The sequence below is a fragment of the Sorex araneus genome, chromosome 6, assembly GCF_027595985.1.
Source record: "Sorex araneus isolate mSorAra2 chromosome 6, mSorAra2.pri, whole genome shotgun sequence".
NCBI lineage: Eukaryota > Metazoa > Chordata > Mammalia > Eulipotyphla > Soricidae > Sorex > Sorex araneus.
Window position 1 is genome coordinate 30,976,360 of NC_073307.1, and position 27,682 is coordinate 31,004,041.

Genomic DNA, 27,682 nt, shown 5'->3' on the forward strand with positions numbered 1-27,682 from the left:
CTTCTTTTGCTTTTTGAGTCACACCCGGCAATGCACAGGGGTGACTCCTGGCTCTGCACTCAGGAATTACTCCTGGTGGTGCTCGGGGGACCATATGAGATGCTGGGAATTGAATCTGGATCGTCCTTGTGCAAGGCAAATGCCCTACTTGCTGTGCTATCGCTCTAGCCCTTAGTTACATCTTCTTTACCTCTGTGTGTCTGGGGCTCTGCCCCACATGCCTCCAACCACCTGTTCTTGCTTTTTCCCTCATTCAGTTTCTTTCCTCCCCTATCTATACTTCTGTAACCAAAATTCCAGGGTAATCTGGGGATCCCACATTTTGTGCTTTGTGCTCCCTTCTTTTATTCCATATATTACATTCTAGAATGTAGTATAGAAATGGTTATATTCACAAGTTGCAGAACCATTATTTTTATTTTTTTAGCCTATAAAAGAAGACCAGCTCCCTCAGGTTAAAATGAACCCTTTCACCTTACTATAGAAATGTATCACTGACAACACAGGTAGTTATATAGCCATCTCCAGAGGGTTTAGTCAGATTCAAATAGTTTATGTAGATTAAATGCCAGTTAGATTAAATGAAGAAACCAAATATTGCCAGAAAGAAAGAAAGAACTGGGGCTGGAGTGATAGTATAGTGGGTAGTGCATTTGTCTTGCAAGCAACTGACCTGGGTTTGATTTCTTATATCTCATATAGTTCCCCAAGCACTGCCAGGAGTAATTCCTGAATTCAGAGTCAGAAGTAACCCCTGAGCATCATTGGGTGTGACCCAAAAAGCCAAAAAAAAAAAAAAAGAAGAAAAAATAAAAAAATGAAAAACTGCAGCTACGTGAAATAAAGACAAATTAGCATGTATGTGTGGTTCAAACTTTGCTTTTGTTGCATTAATATTTTTTTACTTACATATATACTGATACATGAGCAGAATTTGACCAGCACGTTTTCCTCAAAAAGTTGACATTGATATGAGGAATTAGTAGGAATACTAGATGTTAATATTTGTTTCTTCAATGATTTTAAGATAACTCCACTTAAAATGTCACAGGAAGTACAATCTACAATGACATCTGGTTAATTATATGCTTCATTTTCTTTAAAGTTCTGCTTCTGTATTTTGTTTTTTAAAATTGTCTTCAAAGCATAGACAGTGTACCATATAATAATCCTAGTAACACCAGCTCAAATGACAAGAGTAAAAAGTAAAAACATTCACTCACTCTCTACACAACTCCACATTTCCTAATTAACTATTTAAAACTTAGAATGTCCTTGAAAATATTTATTTCTTAGTGTTTTTCTTACCAAATAAATGGCAATATGTGCAACAACCTCCTCCTACTTAGTGATTCTGACAAAGAGTACTATCCATGCCTCATGTCAATCTGTTAGTCGCACTTTATAATTTGTGCAGAGCATAAAAGATGAATTTCACCAATTTTTAGCTAATTTTTATTTTGTTTCTTCAAGAAATAATAAAGCTGCCAGGAGCTGAAAACGCTGACATAAATCCTGATCCCATATCAATTGTAATTCTTTTTCTATAAAAAAGATTACCAGTCAAACTTTATACATTTTGAATTCTGATAGGTATTTTCCTCCAGAAAGCTGCACTCTTTTCTTTCCACCAACTTTGCCCATTACAGTTCTATCTCTAACAAGCTGCCAACTCTAAATAAGTCCAATCCTTTTAATGTTCAAATCTGATTGGCAAAATTTAAAACCTTGTCCTCAATATAAGTTGTTGTTTTCTAATTGGCAAATATGTATTTTTTAAAACTGTTCCCAGGACTGGAAAGTGGTGAGGCACTTGCCTTGCATGTAGCTGATCCCACCATCATCCTCAGAACCACAGGAAGTTTCCAGAGGGCTGCAGAATGACATTGAGCACAGAGTTAGGAGTAAGCCCTGAGCATCGCTGAGTGTGGCATGAATTCTATGCCCCCCAACCCCCAAATTTAAACAAATTTCCCCCAATGCTTACTAAGTAGCTATAGTTTTTTTCTATTGGATCTTTCAACCTTTGCTGCAATTTTTATCTGAATTGTGTCTCCACTAAGAATTGACAAAACAATATTATAAATTTTGCTTTAAACAGTCATAAATATTTTTAGGAGGAAGAAAATTTTATTTTTGCTCACCTATTTTTCATTTTCTCTTCATTTATTCCTGAAGATTCGAATTTCTTTCTTTCTTTCTTTTTAATGTTAGAATTCCTATTATTTTCCGTTATTTCTCCTAATTCAGGATTTCTGGCTATGAATTATTTAATTTAATCTAAAACTGTCTTATTTCACCTTCATTCCTAAAGGATATTTTTACTATATGTCAAATTCTGTTTACTTTTTAAAAGATATTCTTTCATTTTCTTTTGCCTTTCATAGTTGGATGAGAAGCCGTAATTCAAACCATTGAGTTTTTAAAAAGTAGTAATCTGAATTATTTTTCTCCAAGAGGTGTAAGAATTTATCATTATCATTTGTTTCCAGAAGTGTGGTCATAATCTGTCTAGATTTGATTATATATTTTCCCAGTTTGAAGTTTTTTGTACTTCTTGCATGCTGAAAATAATAAATGTATATTGATCATTAGTCATTCTTGTTATGCCAAGCATAACCAAACATAGATTCCACCAAGTTATTTAATTATTTTACTATGCTGTCTTTATATGAAAACACTGCCCTGAACTGAATAAACTTTCACATAAGTGATGGCATTTTTCTCCTCTAGGGTCTGGGAACTATTGAATGTTGTTTTTTTCCAGTACAATTTCTTCCCTATCCTTTTAATCGCTTCTTTCTGAAGTCCAATGTCATGATCTTATTTCTTCACAGATACCTAACATTATGTTAATTTGACTACTTTTTGAAATCCTGTTTTAGATGGAATACTTTCAGAGTCCTATCTTGAAATTCATTGTCTCTATCTATCCTCTGTCATCTCATTCTCCTGGCTATAACAAAAAATTTTCTGATATTGCATTTTTTCAGTCTAGAATTAATTATCCTTTGCTATTATTCCTCTGATTATTTCTTATCTTTTCATTATTAACAAAAACAATACTTTAAAAATTCCTTTTCTGCTTACTCCGTTATCTGGGCCATTTTATCTCCATACTTCGACTTTCTTAACAATAAAATGTTTACTTGCCTAGCTGATTCTTTTGAAGAATATCTTAACCACAGCAAATATTTCAGTCTTTTGAAGAGCACTGATTTTTAAAATTTTGTTTTAGCAGACAATTAAAGCAGTGGTCAAAACATGTTCATTTATTCTCTTGTGGTCCAACTCAAATTGCGGATAAAACAGTTAAGCCCTGAATGGGTTGTTTGGAGTCTGGTTGTACAGGGACCTACCCTTATGGCCAAAGAAGCTTTCTGCAGGGTATTAATCCATTCTTGGTTCAGTTCCAATCCTTTCATTTTCATTTTTTAATTAATTCACTGCGAGATACAGTAACAAAAATTTCATGTTTGCACTTAGATCATATGATCATCCAACACCCATCCCTTCATCAGTGCACATTTTCCACCACCCAAATCCCCAGTATTCCCCCCCACACACACCCACACACACACTTTTCATACCTTCCCCTACTTGTGTGGCAGGCAATTTGCCTAGTATTCTTTCTCTAGTTACCTTCAATATTTCGAGACCAGTCCTACCTCCCCTTATATCTGCCAAAAATACTATTGCTAGACAATGTGTTTTGTATTGCTTGTTACGGATATTATGTCACGCTGCCATGAAAGCAGCGGTGCGCTTTAGGAATTCTAAGATTTTAATAATTAGGGTCTGAAGAAATTGCTGCTGCAGGTTGCTCGTGTCAGAGATTCCTGTGTGTGTCTCCGGATCGTGGCCGCGTGGGCGCTGGAGCTTCTTGCTGGCTTCTATAAAATGGCAACCGCTGGAGCTCTTAGAAGGCAGGCGGTGGGACGGCACCTGCCCCCGTCTGGAGCGGGCCAGTGGGGAAGGCCTATAGCAAAGTCCTGGGCCATCTCTGCCGCAAGTTGCTTGGGTCCGAGATTTCTGTGTGTGTCAGTTCCAATCCTTTTTGAAGAGATTCACATGATGAATAAAGTCATTTGCGGTTCTATCTTGAAGGAAACATTAGAGCCTTGAAACTTGAGATAAGTCCACATGTTTTTATTACACTTTCCTTGCTATATGTTTTTCTTGTTAACTACTCACAGACTTGTTCAAACTCAAAATCTCTTTTGCCTCTGATCTTAGCAACAATACCAAAATATTCTATGCGTTCCCTATGTAATTAATAGTCTCTATAGTACTGCTGGATTTTATCATCCATTCTATCTCATTTGTTTATTTTCCAAAAATTCTGGAATGTTTTGTGTTGATCAGTTTTTCTTCTTTGTTGTGTCTTACTTTTGAATTTTCTATCTTATTATGAGTTCAATTTAAGGGAACTATGAGCTCAAACTAATACTGACTGGAAATTTACAATTAGAGACATCAGAATAGAAACTCAAAACACATTAATCAAGATGGTTTTATTGAGTTATAGGGCAAGGCACATAAAAATCAAATATTTGACAAAATTTAAATATTTATTCAAAATGAGAAATTTTAAACATTAAAAGGAACATTTTTAGTATGTGTCAAAACTGCTAGCCACATTTATAACTTAAAATCCTTAAGACAAAGACAAACATTTAGTTGTTCACTGAATCTTCAAGAATTAAAAAAGAATACTCAACTAAATGCTGTTATTATTTCAACAAATATAAGTTTTTGTGTAAAGAAAAGCTATTTAAAAATATGGGAAAATTAACACACAAAAGAATAACACTCTCACACCTCCTAAGACAGACTTATGAAAATATCACATATTAAAAAACCTTAAAGTTTCATCTTCCCAATTATTATTTGCTCATAAAGTTCTTTAGTCAGTGGGACGTAAGATTTTTTCAAGTTATCCATGAAGTAAAGTGGATCAGAAATCTTCAGTGGGCAAAATCCTTCTTCCACTACGTTAAACTTCTGCAGTTTGAATGTTCCTGTCATTTCCATCTTTTCCTGTAAATCGATTATTGAGATTAGTGATATAATTTAATATTATATGTAATATATATAACAATAGGCTGAAATATTTAACTATAATATTTTATATACAAGAGATACCTATATTCACTAAACTAATTTAACATTAGAAAATAAATGCCCGCTAGAGCACTTCACTATTTCAGCTTACCAGTGAACTTTATTCAATATATGGATTATGAATATAGTTAGTAACTGCTAATGAGTAGAAAAGTCCATAATATATAGACTTACCTCTTCACTTGAATACTATTGCTATACTTCTGCTAAAGACCCAAAGGAAAGTCATGCAAGATGGCAATCTATGGAAAGTCATGCAAGATGGCAATCTATTTCATAAAGCAAAATTCTGTAAGAACCAGAAGGTTTAAAGAAAGTTCGAACTTGGGTTCCTATTGGGATGCCTTGTGGCATCTCTGAATTTCAATGGTTCCCATGATATACTTAAAACACTTAAGGGAAACCATGTGACACCTGTTAGTCACCACTGGAACACTTCTATGTTGGTTTTTGATACACACTGTTCAGATATTCACAGCTGCATATACAATCAGGATTTTAGTGTCTGCTGTAATAGAACTATGCAGTTGAGGCTAGAAATAGTTTAGCAGCAGAGTAATAAAACTGCCTGCCTTGTGAGGGTGTTAGTGAGACTGAGAGGCTCATCCCTGACCATCCTAGTGGCACTGCTTAATGGAGTGCCCAGTGTCACAATCATGTCTACAGTCTGTGGCAAACCACAATAAAGGGAAGATAAAGGAGGACTCAAGAAAGTAAGCCAGGACAGCCCAAATCAATAAGGTCTTGTATAGTTAAATCTAATTCCAAGGTTTGAAGCATTGCAAATGCCCAACTTGAGGCTATTTAGATTATTTTATTTTATTTGGTTTTTCTATTTTAATAGATTGATTAAATCCATGGAAAAGTATTTTTTCTTTTATTTTTCTATGCATTATTTATACAAAGAACTGATTTTTTAGATCTAAATATGTATCTTTTGCCAAAATATTTCTTTTGCTATTGAAAGAGAATTATTTTTAATTGAAGAACTGTAATTTACAAAGTTATTGATAGCTGAGTTTTAGGCATATAATATTTCAATATCAATCTCACCACCAGCGTCAGCTTCCCTCTACCAGTATTCCCATATTACTTCCCTACCTCCAGTCCCCCCTCCATTACTTCCTGTCAATTTGACAGGCACATTACAAAGCTTCAGTGGTTACAGATTAGATCTCTTGTTTTCAGTGTTACTGAGTCTGTGTTTTGAATAAATGGCTCTAACACTCACTCATATCACCAGGATAACTTAAGCCCTGATGTCTGTTCACCCATGGCTTCCCATTCTTTCCTCCTCAATGTCTGTCCTCTGTCCTTCTGTCTGTGGTGAGGAGTGATCTGGGCATCCCCCTTTTACTATAGTACATTTCCTCATCCAGTATCCTACATGCCACAGACAAGTGAGATCTGTCTGTGTTTTTCTGTTGAAAGAGAATTTTAATGTGTTCCATGGGGAAAATGTTAAAAATACTATTTAATTAATCAACTCTTGCATCATCAAAATGCATTTGTTTCGGGGCAAGATGGATCTGGGAGTGGTGATAAGGGAAAATATGATGGATCCTTGTGCTGAAATTGTTCATATCCTGGTTATTGGAATATTAAGCTGCATTTGTAGTACAATGTCTACAAGATAATATGTACAACTATGAGTTAAATGAACAGTAAATATTAAATAAGATTTTATTTAAGCAATACCACATCTTGGTATTGCTTAAATAAAAGCATCAATTACAGCAATACCATATTCTGGTTGTTACAGTTTTGCAAAATAGCATCCCTTGGGAAAACTGAGTAAATGTACACAAGATGTCTGTACTATTTCCTATCTCCACATACAAATCTACAACCATCTCAAAAACCCTTTCAATTAAAAATGTGATTTGTTTCATATATAGTTTCCTTTAATATTTCCAAGGATTATTCCAAATGTAACCCTGAGATAACATATGTAAAAACTCTTAAAATCAATGAGATATGGGTTGGAGAAATGGCTCAACATGTTTGAGGGCCTGAGTTTCTGCAGGACCTGCAAACACCTCCACGCATGGCCATGGTGGATCCAACACTAGTGGATGCAAGCAGCTCTGCATTCTCAGAGCCAGGCACTGCATGGTCGAGTGCACAGCCAGCGAAGTGGAACTAGGAGTGAACCTGAAGACCCCGAAGCACTGCTTAGGATATACTCCACACTCCCTCCAATAAATGAAAGAAATATCATGCAAATGTCTGTGAGTGCAATATGAGTACAAATACTGGGTCCTCTTGGTGAAACAGTGAGTAACTCAGCCATGAACACTGCTCAGCAAGACACTCTTAAGATGACCACGACACCATCTTTAGCTTCATTATAAATCTAGGTCAGAAGAAAATTACCTGAATTCTTAAAAATCGAGGGCAGGCATATGCTGGTAGGAATGTCACAACCTGTTCATAAAGTTTTTCCAAGTCTAATGACTTATTTGGTTTTAAGATAATAGAAGCCATTCCTGCTTTTCCTTCATAATCTGGGGGAAAGTTTGAAAAGAGTCAATTTTACAAATACTACAAGAGATTTAAACATAATTCATTTATGTATTGTTGCAATAGCAGTAACTGCAAGAACATTTATTTTATTATAACAATAACAGCATACCCTTACCATAGATGATTGAGCCTTCCCCTGCATATATGGTTTACTCCCTAAAAACAAGTTAGGAATTCAAATGAATGTCTCCAGAAATGAAGTAGATGAAATGGAAAACATGGTATGTGACCCAAAATTTGCATCTTACTACCATCAGTGTAAAATATTAAGAAAGAAATTACTAAAGCAAATATACTCCAGAGAAATGCCCATCTATGTATAGATACACAAAATAAAACACATATTTTTATGTGGAAAACTAGAACCTGATATTTCCATAACTAATCCAGCAGATTCATGATACCTGTTTATCATGCACTTACAGATATTTTTTCCCTGGGGCTTAGGATCTCTGGTAGCATTTTTCCAGCACTCAGTTACTCTCTGTGAGAGTAAACATCCCTTTTCTCTGCTCTCCTAGAAACTTGTTTCTTAAATAGAATGAGTGGGGGAGGTGGGTCACCAAAAAAAAAATCTTTGGGAATTGTTGTAGGGGCTATAGCAAAGGTACAGTGGTTAAGACACTTGCCTTGAAGGTGGCTGACCTGGGTTGGGTTCCTGGCACCCCAAATGGTCCCCCAAGCCCCACCAGGAGTGATTCCCTGAGCACCGTCAGGTATTGCTTCAAGCCAGAAAAAAATTGTTTAACAATATATTTATTTATTATTTAATACCAGTAAGCACTTGACTTGTAAATCATACTTGGGATATCATAACAATTCCCTGGGTGAAAAGGGGTTGTGAGAAGAAATTTTAAGAAACCGTGTCTTAAGAAACATCCCCACATGCAGGATGCCCTGAAATAATTTCAGTAGTTCATTAGTTAGAAAGTATAATTTGTTAAAAAAGGGGAAAAAAAAGAAGTCAATGGGATGGGCACAGCTGTCCTTTCATTTCCATCCCAAGTGGTCACTTCTATATTTTCATCATTATGAAGCAATCATCATGTGCATGTTTTTATAAACCAAGGAAACCTCCAACAGGTCTTAAATATTAACATTTTAATTAGAACACATTCTCCTTTACTGGGGAATAAAAAGTCTAGTCATAGAGAGAAAATTTAAATAGATACTTAAAAAGCTATAAATATTTTCAACCAGTTAATCACTTTCCAGAATTTTCTAACGTAGTTTAATACATATGGATCAGAGAGACAGTGAGTAAAGTGCTTGCCTTGCATGTGGCTAACCCAAGTTCAATCTCTGCTAGTGCATATGGTGCCAGAGTACTATCAGGGTTGATCTCTGAGTACAGAGCCAGGACTAAAAACCTGAGCACTGCTGGGTGTAGTTCAAAAACAAAAACAAAACAAAATTTAAAAAAGTACAAACATACATTGAAATGTAATGGGTATGTATTCCCTGATGAAACTGGAAACAGTTGTTAGCTTGATTTAGGACATAACTTGCCTAGACAAAACTGAGCTACTTGTTTCAATATATTTTAAAAAGTGAATTGTTGAATTATTCAGTCATCACAAAACTAAAAAATAGGAGCACGCTTCATTCAGGGAATCCTTCCAGAACCAGAAGTATACTCCTACCTGGCACCGCCACTCCATAGACATTAGTTTCCTCTATGAAATCCAACTTGCCAATAACATCAGCGACCTCTGTGGTTGCAACATTCTCCCCTTTCCATCTAAATACAAACAAACAAACAAGCTTCTGTCAGTGCACCTTTAGCTGAAGACCTAGGCACCTGTTTTCATTTCACTGCCTCACATTTGCTTCTGTACCAGGGCCTCCTAAGCAAAAAGAATGGCAATTTTCAAAATGAAAGGATTTTCAAAAGGTACATTTCATTAACAAATGCATCAACATCTGTAGTTAGTTTAAATTACATCATCTGTGCCTCACTGATATAATTGCTTATCATAAAATTTTAATAAGATGTCATAAAATAAATTCATGATAAATATAATTTTATGGGTTAATACAATAATAGTTAGCAACAAAACATCCCTTGTCTCTTCTGAAAATAATATGAAAATGAAAAAAAAGCAATAGCTGTCTCTTAGTCTGTCCCTTTTGGCTCCTTTGATGACTATTAATGAATATTTCATGTAATTAAAACAATTTTACAAAAAGGTATGAGAAGGCAAAGTAGTAGAATGAACATTCTTGTATTTATTACAGCATTTTGTAAGTGTCTCTCTGGCCTACCTTGTTCTATAGTGAGTAGCTAGTACTGCAGAGTAATTTCAATTTCATTAGCCTGAAGTAATCTTAAGGAATTAGAAAAGGAAATATAAAACGGAAATGTTTGCTATTTCATTATGTTTCTCATTAGGTCAAGAATCAGACCATTATTTGGCCTCAGTGATTTTATGTTTTAAACTACTATTGATACTTCATGCCTGATGGCTTATATTTTATTTAAAAGATGCTCACTGGTTTGCCCAAATGACTTCATTAAGTTATTGTAAACTTCCCATCATGTCTAACCTATAAGTTTCAACGTAGCAACAGATAATTAATGGTTTATTAGCTCTGCCTTTTCTGTAAGTCTGTCTTTTTATTTATTTGCGGCACCAGGGATTGAACCCAAGTCTCAGTTGGCATGCCATATGCTGCCTAATGAATTATTTTTAATAAGATGCCTTTATGGAGATAAAAGTACATTGTTCTGAAAACTAACAAAACACTATTCTATAGGGTTTTCATAGAGTCTTGCTCTTCATAAGATTCACTCACAGCCCAGAATTAGCAATGCCACCCAAGAGGTTCCATACCTAAAAGTATCTCCTATACGGTCCCAAAAATAGAGGAAACTCTGATCTTCAACCATTAAATCTCCTGTATTAAAGTAAACATCTCCCTTCTTAAACACATCACAAAGCAACTTCTTTTCTGTATGCTTCTTATTCCCAGCATAACCAAAGAAGGGATTCTTGGCATTAACTCGAGAGATGAGAAGTCCTGGTTCTCCTAGGAGAGAAGAGAGGCATTTTCAGTGTTGTATTTGAAGCCACACCACACACACCATGTGTGTATCTGAATCACGATGGACCAATACAGTGTTGTTCATTCCAGCTTCCTCTGAATCTTAACTTTATTACATATGACATCACTAACTCTGTGTGCCTATATCTGTTATGGTCTTTCACCGATTGCCACAAACAGTTTACTCTAGTCACAAAAGAAATTTGAATTTAAAGAAAAGCATCCTAAATATATCTTATGAGCTGAGTGGATAGATCAGTGATTGTTTTGAATTACAAGCATATTAACACTGACAATAATGAAAATCATATAAATAATATCCACTATAAGTATAGCATTAAAATGATAGTTACAATATTTATTGGGAACTTTCTATATATTAATCACAATGATCCCACTGAAATATCATTCTATATATTCTTTATGAAATTTTTACATTAACATTATAATTGCTCTCTCACAGCAAAGGAATTATGGCTCAAAGGATAAAGTAAATTGCCAAAATCAAAGAGAAAGAAATGAAGCTAGAACTCAAATTAGATGTCTAGAATCTTGCAGCAAGTTTTCTGTATATTATATCTAATCTAATGATGCATGATTAGACAGTTAATTAGAGATTAGGCATGAAATATATTAATTTTACTCATAATTAAACATAATCTGGGATAATTTTTTATTTAACTCATCCAAGTTAGTCTAGATTTTGCTCAGCAAACTTCAACATAAAAAGCATCTTTTAAGAGAAATTGAGAAGACAAGAGGAGCAACAATTTCTGTCCAGGAGGGTTTTTAAGGGTATTGCTGATTTGTTTTTCTTTACCCTCTATGAAAAGATGACAACATCAAATGGGGTTGAACTCCAGCAAACTACAAAACAATTGTCAGTCCAGAGAAACTATACTGTGTGTAGGAGGTTGCCTTGTTTGTGGTCAACCTAGTTCAATCCCTCGCATCACATATGTCCCTTATTGTCCTACCATGAGTGACACCTGAGTAGAATCAGAACTAGGTCCTGAGCACAGCTGGGTGTGGATCCCAAATGAAAAACAATCAACAAAGCAATTTATATAATTTCTACTCTTTTCATGCAACTCTGATTATTTCTATTCCTAGATATTTTAGCTTCCAAGAGACTAATGTCACTGGCCAAAAAAAATCTGATCTAGGGGCTGCAGCGATATTACAGCAGGCAGGGCATTTGCCTTGCATGTGACTGAGCCGGCTTCAATCCCTGGCATCTCTTTTGGTTCCCTGAGTATACCACCAGGAGTAATTTCTGAGTGCATATCCAGGAGCCAGCTCTGAGCATTGTTTGGTATGACTCAAAAAGAAAATAAAAAACAAACCAAAATATGATCTACCATAGCAAAAGCTCTTCTTCAATCACCAACATCTCTCGTCACCAATATCATCATCTCCACCATCATCAACACCACCACATTTATCACCATTATCACTACTGTCGTCACCACCACCACCACTATCATCACTGCCATCACCATTATTATCACCATTGTCACCATCACCATCATCACCATAACTATCATCGTCATCACCATCATCATCAACCCCACCACTGTCATTGCTGCCATTACTATACTTCATTTTCTGGGGCATAGGCATCATTCTGAGTGCTTTATGTATTTATCCCATTTATTATTCATTAAAAGCCCGATACTTTCATTTTATAGGTCAAGAAAATTAGGAGGAAAAAGTAATTTTCCTAAGGTTATACAGCAGCCAGATATTGGAGATTGAGGGGTTTTATTTGTTTTGAACTTTTCTGTCTGACTCTATTTCCTCTCTTTGCTCACATATTGTATTAGTCTACATTTCCCATTAAATACAGAATCTTTCCAAGGCTCTTATATTTCTTTTGAAATTGATTTTTTTCTTCTCCTTGATAACAAGGGTGACAAATTATTCCCTGACTAATGATTCAAAGTACTTGAAAAATTCATAGTGCATTTCTTATCTGTTCTCCCTAGGGATAATTTATCCTGTGGAGACACGATGTTTCAGTGGAGAAGAAACTTTGAGCAACCCATGACATAAGTGCAAAATAATATAAACAACATATTTACAGTCAACCTGCTCTTAGAAAACTCTGAGATTGCAGAAGTAATACTGGGATTCAACTTCCAATGACAGATATTATAGTAATAAATATAACATACTAGAAAATAGACTTCTTTTCTTTTGTAATCTTTTGACAAATTGCTTTTCTTTTGGACACTACTCAGAGTTGAAATGAGGAAAATATTTGATAAATATTCTTAGGTTTGGAATTCAAAAAATTATGTAACTTTTGCTTTTGAGCTTTTTGGGCCACACTGGCAGTGCTCGGGGGATACTCCCAGCTAAAAGCTGGTAAGAGAGAGGAGTGCAAGAAGAAACCAAGTCTCACACATGCAAGGCATGCACTCCAGTGCTTTGAGCAATCTCTCAGTCTTGGGCAATTAAAAAATATAGATAAGGCTTAAAAAGAATAGGGAGGGGCCACAACAAGCTGTACTCAGGGTTTAACCAAGTTCTTCACTCAGGGATCACTCCTGGTGGGCCCCAAGGACCATAAGCATGGACCATAATATATGAAGGTCAGCAGCATGCAAGACAAATGCCTTATCTGCTTGTACTATTTCTCTTGGCCAGAAGTTTATAAGAATAAAACTATCATTTATCAGAAACAGGGTTGCAGGTTAGCAACCTCTATATATTTTCGCTTTTGGAAGTTATCAGGGCACACCCCTACACAATTTCCCTAGAAAAGAAACTCTTCCCAGAATCAGTCAGGGAGAAAGAAATAAAAAGGAAGTTATAACTGCACAGTGGGAATCAATGTTCACTGTCCAAGGCCTGTCTTGGATTGAGGCTAAATTAAAAAAAATATTATTATTAGGCAAGAAAAAGACATTAAGGGCATCCAGATAGGAAAGGAAGAAGTCAAGCTCTCACTATTTGCAGATGACATGATTGAGGCTAGAATTTTAAACTAGGAATGGGGCGAGGGTAAAGGGTGACAGGGAGAGAAAAGGGGTTTTTCCCTGAGGAGAACATGACTTCATGTTTACCCTGCAATAAAGATAAGGAGAATGTATCTCTCTTCTTATCTGCAGATAGCCCAACAGTCCCACACCTCACCTCGCTAACACCCCACAATTTTCATTCTCCAAGACAGGACAAGGGAGGGGCCACAGCCGAGGGACTTTGCTGGGGTGGGTGGCAGGATTACAGCTTTCCGGACTTTCTCTGATCTCAACTCAAAATCTTTGTCAGCTCTGAGAACTTGGATCTGAATTGTTCTGCTCATTTTTTCAGGAAAGATTTTGAAGACAATCATCTCCATCATTTGGCATTTCTGGCATGAAAAAGACTTTGCAGCAGTGAGTGAAAATGGCGGGTTGAAGGGTGATGGTGAAAAAAGGAAGTTTCTCTACTGCTGGTGGACTATGGTGGGGTACCGCCATTTTGGAAAATAGCTTGGGGACTTCTCAAAACATGACCAACTTAGGGCTGGAGTGGTAACACAGCGGGTAGGGCGTTTGCCTTGCACACGGCCAACCTGGATTTGATTCCCAGCATCCCATATGGTCCCCTGAGCACTGCCAGGTACTCCTGAGTGCAAAGCCAGGAGTCACCCCTGTGCATTGTCAGGTGTGACCCAAAAAGCCAAAAAAAAAGCATGACCAATTTAGAGAACAATAACTTTAATGCACTGTAAACTGTAATACCACAATAAAAAGCTGACCTCACATGCTGGGGTAGAGGGCAGCTCAGACAGAGAAGGGAACACCAACCAAAGTGCAGTGGAGGATCCACTCAGGATGGGAGAGGCGGGTTGAAAGCAGACTATAAATTGAACATGATAGCTACCCAGTATCTCCATTCAAACCATGACACCCAAAAGGAGAGAGAACATTAAGAAATTCCCTGTCATGGCGGGGGGAGGGGGGAAGGGGAAGGGGGGGACCCTGGGACCATCAATGGAGGAGAATGGGCACTGGTGGAGGGATGGGTACTTGAGTATTGTATGACTGTAACACAGAGCATGAAACTTTGTAACTGCACTCTCATGGTGACTCATTAATAAAAAAAAATTAATAAAAAAAATATTCACCTTTGAGGGCTAAAAATAAATACCACATTAAAGAATATTTTTAAAACCCCAAAGTAAAGAGAAAGTAAAGTGAAATCTATCAATTACCCAGGACTGGTGGGGGGTTGAGGGTGGGAAGGATGGAAGGTATAATGGGATTTTTTCTTTTCTTGGTGGTGGAATATGGGCACTGGTGAAGGGATGGTTGTTTCAGCATTGTATAACTGATACTTTAGCCTGAAAGCATTGTAATTTTCCAAATGGTGATTCAATAAAAAAATACAAAAAAAAGGTTACTACATAAACAATAAAAAATCGAAAAAAAATGAAGCTGGTATGAGGTATATGATGTATATGATATATATGTACATGATGTATATGGTGTATACAGACATATATAATAGATGCATCCCTTTAAATGGCCGTCAAAAGTATTCTTGCAAATCTAAAAAATTTAAATGGGGATAATAAAAATTTAAATGGGGATAATGTTGGAGGGAAGGTTACTTAAGTGGAGGGATTGGTGTTGGAACATCAACAGCCCATAACAAATATATGATGAACAACTTTGTTAGCCATGGTACTTAAATAAAAAAAGGAAAAAACTAAAATCTCATTAAAGAAAAGGGAAAAAAAGGAAACAAATAAAGGCAACCATCTCTGTATTAAAAACAGTATAAAATTATTTTTGATTTATTCAGACTAGATTCTTAATAACTTATAAGGGCACTTCTCCACATGTAAATCATAGGCAGCCACAAGCTCATTGAAGTGTTTGCTTTCATTAAAATTTGTAATCCAAACTGATGAGACTTCCCTTGCAGTGAAGCAGGGAGGAGAGGGAGAAGACAAGGACAGGCAGGAACTCTTCTGAGGTCTCCACCTGCTACATTCCCTACTTCTTTCATCAAAACTCATCCTGGGGAATAAAGACTCTCTCCTCTACTTTACAGATAAAGAAAATAAGTTCAGGTTGAGCAGTTGCCCCTAATTGTGCAGATTTTCAGTGTCAGAGCTCATATTCAAAGCCCTGCCTGTCTGCCTTTGCACTGTACAACAGCTGAAATGCTGCCATCCTTCCAGCCTCTTCAGGGCTGGAGTTCCAAGTCTGGCTCTCCACCACTGCGCCACACCCCTAGTCCTCTGTCCTTTCCTTAGACGATCCATTATGTGACACAGAAGAGCACTCACATGTAACTCATACAAACGAGATAGAAGTGATAGGTTAGGAAAAATATGAACCACCACTTTTAATTTTTAACAACTTAGCATCTGAGCGAACTACTCAAGGCTCCTCACGTTTAATGATGAGATCATTGGACTGACCTTGAAATTCAAAATAAGTCACATTTCATATTTGAAATCATGATGCTTTCTTTCTTTTTTTTAAATCATTTTTGTAGTAATTAAGCAGAAGTCCAGAAAGTCTGCCTGAGGAGACCTCTTCAGATACAAGATTCTTACCTTTCTTCACACGGCTACACCAGCCCTCAGCATTTCGAATGGGTTCATCTTTCTTAAAGTCATACTTTATTAAATCGAAATTAAAAAATAGCTGCAAAATCAAAATCAAAAAACAAGATTTTAGTTATTCATGCAGTGACATTTACTGCTAGCAGAATTTATGCTTAGTTAAAGAATTAGAATGTGGAGTTATAAAATGAGAAAGCTCTACAGATAAATAGCTGAAAATCAGAACTGAAGATAAACAGCTCTCATTTACCAACAGTGAATTTCATTTCTTTCCTATTATTGCACATCTCCTTAGCAAATATTTGCTAAGTTTAACCTTGAACAAGTGATCAGGAACTGTGCATGCCACATTTTCAATCACACAGTCTACTAGCTCTCAGTCAGGGAACCACTTTCTTGCCTTTTCCTTTTTGCAATCTTTGAAACACTGCTTGAAATGGAATGTTTTACTAGACCTAAATGGAAACTCTGCAAATAAAAGGATCTGTTGGTTATTTCACTCCATTATAGATCCAAGAAAAAAGAACAAATGCCTACGAAGGAATTATTCAAATTTGGATCTTTCCTACCTAGGGTCTTGTATCTTAAGGTCCCAAAATAGCTCTGAGGATTTCTGTACAGTAAATATAAAGAACGATATGGAGACTCATTCATGGGTGCTTGAATACCCATATTGTAGTTAAAACTACTAATTGGACAATTTCCTTTTCTTCAAGTACTTTAAGTTCCTCTACTCCTGCAAAATGTCCATATGATTGTATCAAGCAGATTCACAACTGCAGTGAAATCTGACCTCAGAGAAACATACAAATAAATTCAATCCAACTCTCCTAATTTTACATACAAGAAAATTGAGGTTTTCCTGATCAGTTAAATAAGCAATTCTATTATACTGAAATGGAAAGTATCAAATTAAAAACAGATAATAAAGCAAACTGAGAAGAGTAGTAAGGAGGGACATATCAGGGAGAGAAAGAGATAGAAGGAGAGATAAGAAAAAAGAAGAGAGAGAAGTAAACAGAACAAATAAAAAAATAAATAAGATTAATGAAATAAATGAGTATTAGCTATAGTGAAAAATTAAACACAAAAGTCTCTGGATTTTAAATTTCTCGGGAGAGAGCCACACAAGAGCAACGTGCCACAGAGATGCCTCCAGACCCAAAGTCACCATCTAGTTAAAAAAAATTAATTAACCTCAGCTGTATTGTGTATTAAAATGTTAGAATTCCTGGGGTGTCCCAGAGTGGGGCAAGTGAGAGCCCTCCCCATCCCAAGGGACCCAGCCCTGGCAGCTGAAAACCTCCAGAACCCAACGCTGCCATGCTCAAGGCTGTTCCCCACATACTCAGGCCGAGCCTCACACATGAGCGAACACATTCCTGAACCATGCAGCTTCGAATGCACGTCATAAGACACTCCCTACCCACTCTCCATAAGTACAGCACATTTGATGGGGTTCAGATAGTAGGCAACAAATCATAGGGGGAAATATATATATGCATATATACATATTTTCATACGTATACTAAAGCTCACATCACTCAACTTTTAGCAACATGTTAGCCATAATCCTAAAGAATGACTTAATGGCCCCTGCATAACAGAAAGATCTTCACACTGTTTCCTATATGAATTCTTTTTTGAAAGCATTTTCAGCGGTTCTTCATAAAAGACAATACAACATAATACTTTGGTTGTGCTTTGGGACAGGGATTAGGACTTCGGATGGAAACATCCCACATTTGGTGGTGGGAAGGTGTAATGGTGGTGGGATTGGTGTTTGAGTATTAAATGTAATCAAATATTGTGAACCACCTTATAAATTAAAAATATTAAAAAGAAAATAAAATTTTAGAATTCCTGGAGGGAATGTGGCCACATGACATATCGTACTCTATAGCAGTGATGAACCAAGAGTAGCACACCACATTTGTCAGGGTATAAAGTAGAAAGCTACCAATCTTGGGGGGTGGGGTAATATGTATATTAGCATACAAGGCTCAATCTTTAACATGTTAGTAATCTCTTACACAAGGGCCCAACGGCTTAGTGGCTACAAGGTGAAATACAACAATCTTCACAAACTTTCCACTAAGGAAACATATTTGGATCATTTTTAGTGGATTATTCATAACAAGCAATACAAAACAAATTATTTAGGTCCTTCTTTGGGGGCAGGCTTTGGAGGTTGGGGTAGAAACACTCAAAATATGGTGGTGGGAAGGTGTAATGGTGGTGGGAAGGTTAATGGTGATTGGATTGGTGCTGAAATATTAAATATAATAAATTATTGTGGGCAACTTTATAAAAATAAATTTTTTTTTAAAATCTAGATTTTACTGAGATCTAATCTCAGTAAAGTATACATGTAATTAAAACCATGATTCATTATTTGAATTAAAATATGAATGAAGGTGGGGCTGGAGCGATAGCATAACAAGTAGGGCACTTGCCTTTCACATGGTCAGCCCAACATCTGGCATCTTTTTTTTTTTTTGCTTTTTTGGGTCACGCCTGGTGATGCACAGGAGTTCCTCCTGGCTTTGCACTCAGGAATTACTCCTGGTGGTGCTCAGGGGACCATATGGGATGCTGGGAATCGAACCCGGGTCGGCTGCGTGCAAGGCAAATGCCCTACCCACTGTGCTATCGCTCCAGCCTCACCTGGAATCTCTTATGACGCCACCAGGATTGATTACTAAGTCAAGAGCCACAAGTATTTCCTGGACATCACTGAGTGTGGCCCCAAAACAAACAAAACAGAATGAAGGTACTGGAGAGATAGCACAGTGAATAGTGTATTTGCCTTACAAGCGGTTGACAAAGGTTCAATTCTTGGCACCCTATCTGGTCCTCTTAGCACTGCCAGGAGTGACCCCTGAGTGCGGAGCCAGGAGTAATTCCTGATAACTTTTGAGTGTGGCCCCCAAACCAAAATAAATAGAGAAATAGATAAAAGTATAAGCTTGTGTCTTGATTTTGTCAATAGCCGGGATAACACCATATTGGTCACTAGCCAAACAACTTTTAAAAAGTAAAAAATTGCAATAATTCTGGAACTGCCTTTATCATTTTGGCCAAACAAGAACAGAGCTCTGATTATTACCCATCTTTTTTCACTCCTGTTTCAACATGCTTTAGTTTAGGGGCAAAAATTCCTAGTACTTGGTGATATCAACTTTAGTGTTCTGTTACTTAAATGAGTTTAGCAGCCATATGTAAGGGTTTATTTAGTCTATACCATGTAATTATTCAGTGTGAGTATTATCAGAAGCAGGGGACGTGATGGAGAGAGACTCTATAATTTAAAAATTCAAGTTAGATTTTGAAAGACCACATGTCTGCCAGAAGTAGACTAGATCATAGCATAAGTATTGACTAAAAAAAGGGTGGGCGAGTATGGTTATCACTCTTCTTCCTTTCAAGAGATGCCAAGAGATCACAAAAAATAAATTGTGTTACATTATAATAACACAAATAAAAAAGGAAGATGCTACACTTTATATGTTTTGGGGGCCACACCTAGTAGTGCTCAGGGCTTGCTCTTGGCTCTGTGCTCAGGGATCACTCATGGCAGGTTTCAGGGGATCATATGTGGTGCTGGGAATTGAGCGTGAGGATTAAGTGCCTTACCCATTATACCATCTCTCCTGCACAGGTATTACACTTTAACATCTCTTAATTGTACAGGGCTACGAACGTGCGTGTGCAGATGTGGTGTATCCAGAGCATAGCTGCAGGGGGTCCCATTTCTAGAAGTTTGGGTAAATAGAGGGCCCAGAACAGATCAAGTGAACCCTTGTGTCTGTGTCCATTGGCCCCGGCAGTCCCCACACAGAACAGCTTGACTTTCTGTATTCAGATTTGTATACTGAGAACGATAGAAAGTAGACAAACAAAATTATTTCCCTGATTCATACGTAAGGGGGACTCTGAATCAGGGCCAGCACTGGACTAGCGCCCAGGGTGTGGCAATTCCACTTCAGGCAATGGCCCCTGTGCTACACCCCAGGGCCTCAACCTGGGCAGCAGAGCTTCAGATTACAGGTACCCTAGGTCAAGATCGGTTTCTGTTCCTTTAAACAAAGGCCCTAACACACAGATACATGATAAATATGATTTATATAACAATTCATATAATATTTTACATCCTTTGGCTATTTTGAGCATTCTTAAAAGGCAGTTCTGCAACTGCAGAGTTCTGAATATTTCTCAGAGCTAACTGCACTAAAAAACATTGTTAAAAAACCAGCAAAGCAAAACAGAAAAAAATTTTAAAAAATAGCATTGCTCCAAATCTCAAGCAAAAAATAATCTATCATAAATGGTGTACTACACCTTTAATAGTCAGATCACACTAAAAAGAAAATAGATCTACTTGATCTTCTGCTTAGAACATGTACTCAACTCTGTACCTCTATCACCATCTGGTACCTGATACCTGCCATGTGTGAGGCCAAAACCACCTCTGCGCTAGCCATTGATTCTTTTCCCAATTGACCACAAGGCTTTCTACATTTTACATTTAAAGTGTGACCTGGTATCCTTCTGTAAAACCAATGCGTCACATCTACCTTTAGTCCCAAGATAGATGTTTCTGCCACGGAGACACTGAGTTCAGAACAAAATTCCTTAACAAAAATGTTACTTTCCTTTTTTTCCCCTTGAAATTTGTTTTAGAGAGATGCCAGAGATCTTCCCCACACTTCATACATGCTTTATAGTTATCCTACCTGGGTATATTTTTTTGATGACAATTCTGTACCATATTTCTTTATCTTCTGACATACAATGTTCTCTTTTGCCAGTGATTTAAGTCTTTTAGAAAGCTTTCTTTCATTATTAGGTTTCAGAAAAAAAAATTCAGTATTCATCATTAAGTTTCAGAAAAAAAAAATTTCATCATTAGATTTCAGAAAAAAAATCCTCGATGTTTTTTTCCCCCCTGCAGGAGCACCAGTTAAGCAGATCATTGCTTATGTTTTCCAACCTAATCCTTTACAATTATTTTTATGTTGTTATTTGCTTTTGCTATTTTTTGTATTTGTAAGACTCCTCAATCTTATCATCTTATGTTTTAATGATGTATTGTCCTATTTATTTAGAAGGTCCTTAATGTGACTCTCATATGTATAAATTTTCATTTTTCCTTGTATTTTGTACTTTGAGTTGAGCATGCTAGTTTTAATTTTAATGTAGGTTTATGTACTCCTTGAGCATTTTTTTCTTCTCTGAGCTAATTTTCCAAGAGAATACGATTGCAATTTTCCTAGCTATAAGACATTGCTTTTCTAAACATTTCTAGGCCATTTTGGAGGACTTATCATTTTTATGTACATCTATATGTTTTAGCTTCCTTTTATTTGGATTTATTTTCTTCCTTCTTCCAAGTTCTATTTGCCCTATGGACTTCATACTTGTTCCTTCCAATTATTAACCTGAAGTGTCAAAAAGAAAAAGGCAGATCATAGCTTTTACTTGAGAGTCTATCTCAAATGCAATGTTACCAAAGTTTTATAGTGTTTGCTGTGGCAACATATATGAAAATTATGTCCTTTTAGTCTCTTGCATTTATACAATAAGTACAGCAACAAAGACATTTAGGTCAGGGGAGTTATATTTCTGCCTCATCTTTTCCCTTCACTTTTTATATCTCATCTTTGTTTACAGTCTGATTCCTCCCTTAAGGCACAAATTCATTCTTATTAGGCCTAAGTTTTGAAAGAAGAAATTATTAAATATATCCATTTAATGATGAGTTAATTATTGTTTCAATATCTAGTGATCACCTGTCATATAACAAACAATATATGAATTACCAAGAAACCCCACAGGTTGGAATTTATGTATGAAATTTAAATTTTTTCATTTCCAATCAGAAAAAATAGCTGAGTTGAAAATCAGAACTTTTCTAAATAAATTAATGACAAGAATCACTCTGCATTATCATTATTATAGTTTTATAGAGAATATCAAACATTATAAAATGATAGTAAAGTCAAACCAATGACATAAATACATATCTACATTGCTACCCTTGTTGGAGGAGTACTATAGAATGGCTCAATTCACCAAGTAGCTTGTTTCGTTTCTACTGTGGTACCTGGTAGACTATTACTGGCTCGGTGTAATATAACACTTTCATTATTATATCTTTGACACTTCCTTTATATTTCAGTCATCCCTTCTCTCTGTCATTTTTTTCCATTTTGGTTTCTGAATTTATTTCAGTTGTTTTAATGCTTTTCATTCCATTTACAGATACAGATATTCAGCTCATCGCGTTTCAGCTGTGCTTAACTATGTCCACACATTTGAAAGAGTCACAATTTTTTATATGATTCAGCTCAAATTATTTGTTTTTGATGATTCACAGATACTTGGAGATCATTTGTTTTCCTAATATAAAGCATCTGATTTACTTTGGGCGGTGGTGGTAGTGGTGGTGATGTTAGGTGGTACTCAGGGACCACACCCATCTATGCAGTGGGGAATGATGCAGTGACAGGGAATGAACCTAAGTCTCAGGCTGCAGGCATGTCCTCAGTCAATTGAGCCGTATGATCCATCCTCTAGAATTATCTTTCTTAATTAAACTGTTGTCAGAGAACATAATCCATATATATATACATACATCTATATTCAACCCAATGACATTTGCTGGAATTCCCAAAGTGACCCAATTATATTTAATGAATTATGAATGCCTCATAAATCACTGAGAAAAATAACCACTTTGCAGTTTTCAGACACAGTGTTCCATATCTGTCCCTGTAATGCAAACATTTTACTGCATGATTTAAATATTCTACATCATTGAAGATTTTGATCAAATGATAAAATGTCCTATTATGATTCTCAATTTGCTTTTTATATCTATAGCTTTCTTGGGGGTTATATACATTTTAGAACCTATTTTCACTTTTATTCTTTAAAAAAATTTACTTTTTCTGTTGTTTCAGAAACATGGTCACAATAGTGCTTACTCTGTACATCAAAAATGGCTTTGGGGGCTGGAGCAATAGCACAGCAGGTAGGGCATTTGCCTTGCACACGGCCAATCTGGGTTTGATTCCCAGCATCCCATATGGTCCCCCAGCACTGCCTGGAGTAATTCCTGAGTGCAGAGCCAGGAGTAACCCCTGTGCATCTCCGGGTGTGACCCAAGAAGCAAAAAAAAAAAAGTGTTTTTGATGTACAAATTTACAGTATCTTTTCCAACACCAAACATTTTTATTCTTTAAAAGCATTGTTGAATATAAATTCTTTCCTGGTAATTATGTCTTTCAAGCTAGCTGAAGACATCTGGCTACCATCTTCCATCTTCCACATGTGTTATTTAGTCATTTGTGATCTATCTTTTGCTCCTATAAAATGATTTTTTTATTGTTTTTAAGATTTTCATGGCACTTGATATTTTCTTAAAGGAAATCCTATATTATAAGCCTATACACAATTTTTGAGTAATATAAAAATAAAAGATTGGGTGAAAGTGTTCGTATAGCAGGCAGGGCAAATTCCTTCCATGTGGCAGACCTAGGTTCAATCCCCGATATCCCACATGGTCCCTGTGTACAGTCAGGAGGGATCCCTGAGTTCAGAGCCAGGAGTCAGCTTTTAAGCATCACCAAGGGCTGATGGTTGTGGAGAGTGTTCCCCCTCCACACTCCCCCTAAAAAGGTAAGCGGAAATAGTGGCTCAAGAATTTTCAAGAGAAATGAATTAGCAGTGACACAGGACAGTGGTGGAGAGTTGTGAATACTCTGGCGGTGGGGAGTAGTAAGTCTGTACATCAGTACCCTAAACTTTTAATACTATTGATTTGTAGCAATGTTACCTAAACTATAAAAGTAAAAAAAAAAAAAAAAATAGAGTCAGCTTAGTATATAGTCTGTTTGCCTGTCTATCTATCTACCTGTCTATCATAGCCCTTTGCTATTTGTTTACACAGTATGTTATTAAATTGGAAAACCAACAAAAGAGTTAGGTGTAATTGTTCACTTTAACAGAGATGAATACTGGGAGAAGCCTGAGATTTTCATTGCCTGTAGCACCATAGTTCATCAATGACAATACTTTCTTTGTAAGGAATATGCTATACTTACTTTGTAAAAGAAATTGGTCCTCCCAACGGATCCAATTGTCCCAGTGTGGTTCATGAAACAAATGTTTGCTTCAGTAGCTCCATAAAACTCGCACATCTTGATATTTCCAAATCTGTCTAAGAATTCTTTCCATACATCCTTCCGCACACCATTTCCAACTGCCAAACGTACCTTGTGATCCTTTTCTCCTTCTCTCTGTTGGAAGAAAAGATCATATTTGCGATTTATTTAATTCCAGGTTCTAATTATCTCCTTCATTATTATTAACTAGATGGCAAATATCAAGAATGCCTGTGTGTGGTAAGAAAAGGGACTAAAACAGAAAACAAACACAAGTTATAAACCATGTCATTTGGCTAATGAAACGATGTGATTTTGTATTTTCAAGTCTGTTCTTTATTATTTATATAACTTTAAACCAGAGATTGAGTCCCATCTGAATTCTTTTTCTTTTTGGGTCACACCAATGATGCACAGGTGTTACTCCTGGCTCTACATTCAGGAATTACTCCTGGCGGCGCTCGAGAGACCATATGGGATGCTGGGAATTGAAGCTGGGTCGGTCGAGGGCAAAGCAACACCCTGACCACTTGCTATTGCTCCAGCCTCCCCATCTGATTCTTAACTTATTCCTCTACCTAAAATTAATACTAACTACTCACATATATGCTGCAACACATAGTTAATGCCTGTTATAATGTTTACTATGCATGTGGTATTTGGATTTACAAATATAATCAAAACTATTACCTACTTATTTTTTTTGTATGTGGAATATTCCCCTATTTTCACTCTAGTTCCTATTTTAAAATAAAAGAAAAATGAAACTCTGGTTTGTTCTATGAACACTAATTAACCTGATAAAAATACACTGATAAAAATTAAGGAACATTTTATCAGTGTACTCACAGTAAATCCATGATTCCAAGGTACCTCTATCTTCACTTCACTAAAAGTAAAACAAAGTGAGAACTAATAATAATTTAATAACTAATAAAATAGAGAAATAAATGTTCCTGACATTGTGAAAATGATCACTCACATTACTTACCTCAGATTTTAAAAATATTTTTAAAATCTCAGTTTTAAAATATTTTAATCTATTAAATCTTACAAAAAAAGAACTAATATTGGGAACTTGTTTAAAGAGGACGGATAGTCAATGGGTATATGAGAAGTCCTCTTTGTCACTCTTCACCCAGGAAATGTGAATCAAAAGACCAATGAGATATCATCTAATGCCAGTGAGAAATGCCTATATCAAAATGAGTAAAACAATCAACACTGGCTGGGGGAAAGACACCCTCATTCACAGTGGGTGGGAATATGGTCTGGCTCAGCTTTTATGGAAAACAGTATGGACATTTCTCAAAAACTTAAGAACTGAGCTTCCATAGGACCCAGAAATTCTAGTTCTTGGAGTTTACCCCAAGAGCCCCCAAATGTATTTGAAAAAGATATTTCAATTATGTTCATAGCAGCACTATTCACCCTAGCCAAGATTTAGCAACAAACCAAGTGCCCAAGAACAGATGAGTAGATACATAAATTGGAATTTTCTTAGGCAAAGATGGAACTAGAGGCTATCACACTAAATGAAGTCTGTCTGAGGGAAATGGTAACTATTAGAACGATCTCTCTAATTTGTGAAATATAAAGATATATGCACTGTAGCACTGTCCTACAGTTGTTCATCGATTTGCTGGAGCGGGCACCAGTAGCGTCTACATTGTGAGACTTGTTGTTACTGTTTTTGGCATACGAATACACGACGGGTAGGTTGCCTGGGTTTGCCATGCAGGTGGTATACTCTTGGTAGCTTGCCGGGCTCTCCAAGAGGACAGAGGAATCGAACCCAGGTCGGCTACGTGCAAGGCAAGCACCTTGCCCTCTGTGCTATTGCTTTAGTCTTATAAAGATATACAAAAACATTCACAGAACAACAAACAACCAATGATAACAGGTTCTGAGAGTAGCCTATAAAATTCAGCTTATTAAGAGGAATGGGGGTGCGATGGGATGAGAGGGAATCTGTTGACATTGGTGGAGGTGTGCTGACACTCTGGTGGTGTGTGTGTGATGTTGGGACATTGCATGATTGAAACTATATGAACAGTATTGTAAATCACAGTGCCTAAATAAAACAAAGAAAATTTGTTCAAAGGATTATAATGATACAAAGTGTAACCAATTGCATATCTCTAACCTCATATCTAATCACCACTGGCAATGTTTGCAAAGTATTTAGCATAAGTCATTGAGTGGGTTGGGGATGGGCTAGAAGAGACCTAGGGACTGAAGTGAAGGGTTGTGGGTACTTTGCTGGTAGTGCTGCTGTATCTCTGTACACCCAAAGCAGAAACAGTAACACTAGTGTAAACCATGTTATCTCAGAGCTAACATACAAAATTTTAAAAAAGAATAAAGGATAGCTTCGGAAACTTTAAAGTGAAAAGGCAAGAGGTAGGGGGCTGATATGGAGCGGAGAAGGCTAAATTCTAAGTCTACAGGTAAGAACTTGCTCCCGAAAGCAAATGGATGCAGAAGGCAGAAGGCTTGGCTGGAAACTTGCTTAAGAAGCAGTTTCATCACTTTTAGATTTAGGGAGACTTTCTTAAGAAGTTACATTCTTAGAAACTTAGAGAGTACATCTTTGAGTCTGTCCTAGCAACTCCATAGCTAAGTCCCGGAAGCTCACTCTTGGGAAAAGTCGAATTAAATAGACACTGTTTTGGGTTGAGGAATGTCATGAGAAGAGCAGTGTCCGATGAAATTCTGAGCACTCCAGGGTGAGCTCACAAAACATTTCTATTCTGATCCCAGAAGAATCGTCTACAGTGACATCAGAACATGGCTCACATTTAGAAGGAAAATGACTGGTTCTTAAGGACAAACAGAAATTTAAAGAAAACAAACTTGAAGCATTATTAACTGTATGATGCACAGCTTAAGATGAATTAGTGCCAGGCTTTTATAAGGTTAAACAAAAATGAACAAGGCATTTATTATAAGTGATAGGCAATAAGATGTTGTCCTCTATAATAATTTAAACAACTGGTTAGCATTACACACAAACACATATATATTTGGGGCTTAGGGGGCCATGGCTAATAGAGCTCCGATCATTCCTGGCTCTTCTGTACTCGGATCAGTCCTAGAGATGCTAAAGGGACCATATGTGAAGCCAGTGTCAAACTTCAGTTGGCCATTTGCCAGGCAAATGCCTTACCTGCTCTACTATTTCTCCATCCCCATATCAATATATATATATTTAACATGTCATAAGTATATTGGCATAAGTGTGTGTGTG

At 36.6% G+C, this 27,682-nt stretch overlaps 1 protein-coding gene across 1 annotated transcript in view; it reads right to left on the reverse strand.

Moving 5' to 3' along the window:
* Positions 1-4,533: 4,533 nt before the first annotated feature.
* The window catches only part of SLC27A6 (solute carrier family 27 member 6), a 59,959-nt gene continuing 36,810 nt past the window's right edge, over positions 4,534-27,682 (reverse strand). Inside the window, exons 6-11 of the mRNA XM_004609829.2 lie at positions 24,373-24,567; positions 16,256-16,346; positions 10,485-10,680; positions 9,294-9,391; positions 7,501-7,631; positions 4,534-5,040 (exon numbers count right to left, since the gene is read on the reverse strand). Of these exons, the coding sequence (XP_004609886.2) occupies positions 4,864-5,040; positions 7,501-7,631; positions 9,294-9,391; positions 10,485-10,680; positions 16,256-16,346; positions 24,373-24,567 (888 nt within the window). The 3' untranslated portion in view covers positions 4,534-4,863. The remainder of the gene's footprint in view (positions 5,041-7,500; positions 7,632-9,293; positions 9,392-10,484; positions 10,681-16,255; positions 16,347-24,372; positions 24,568-27,682) is intronic.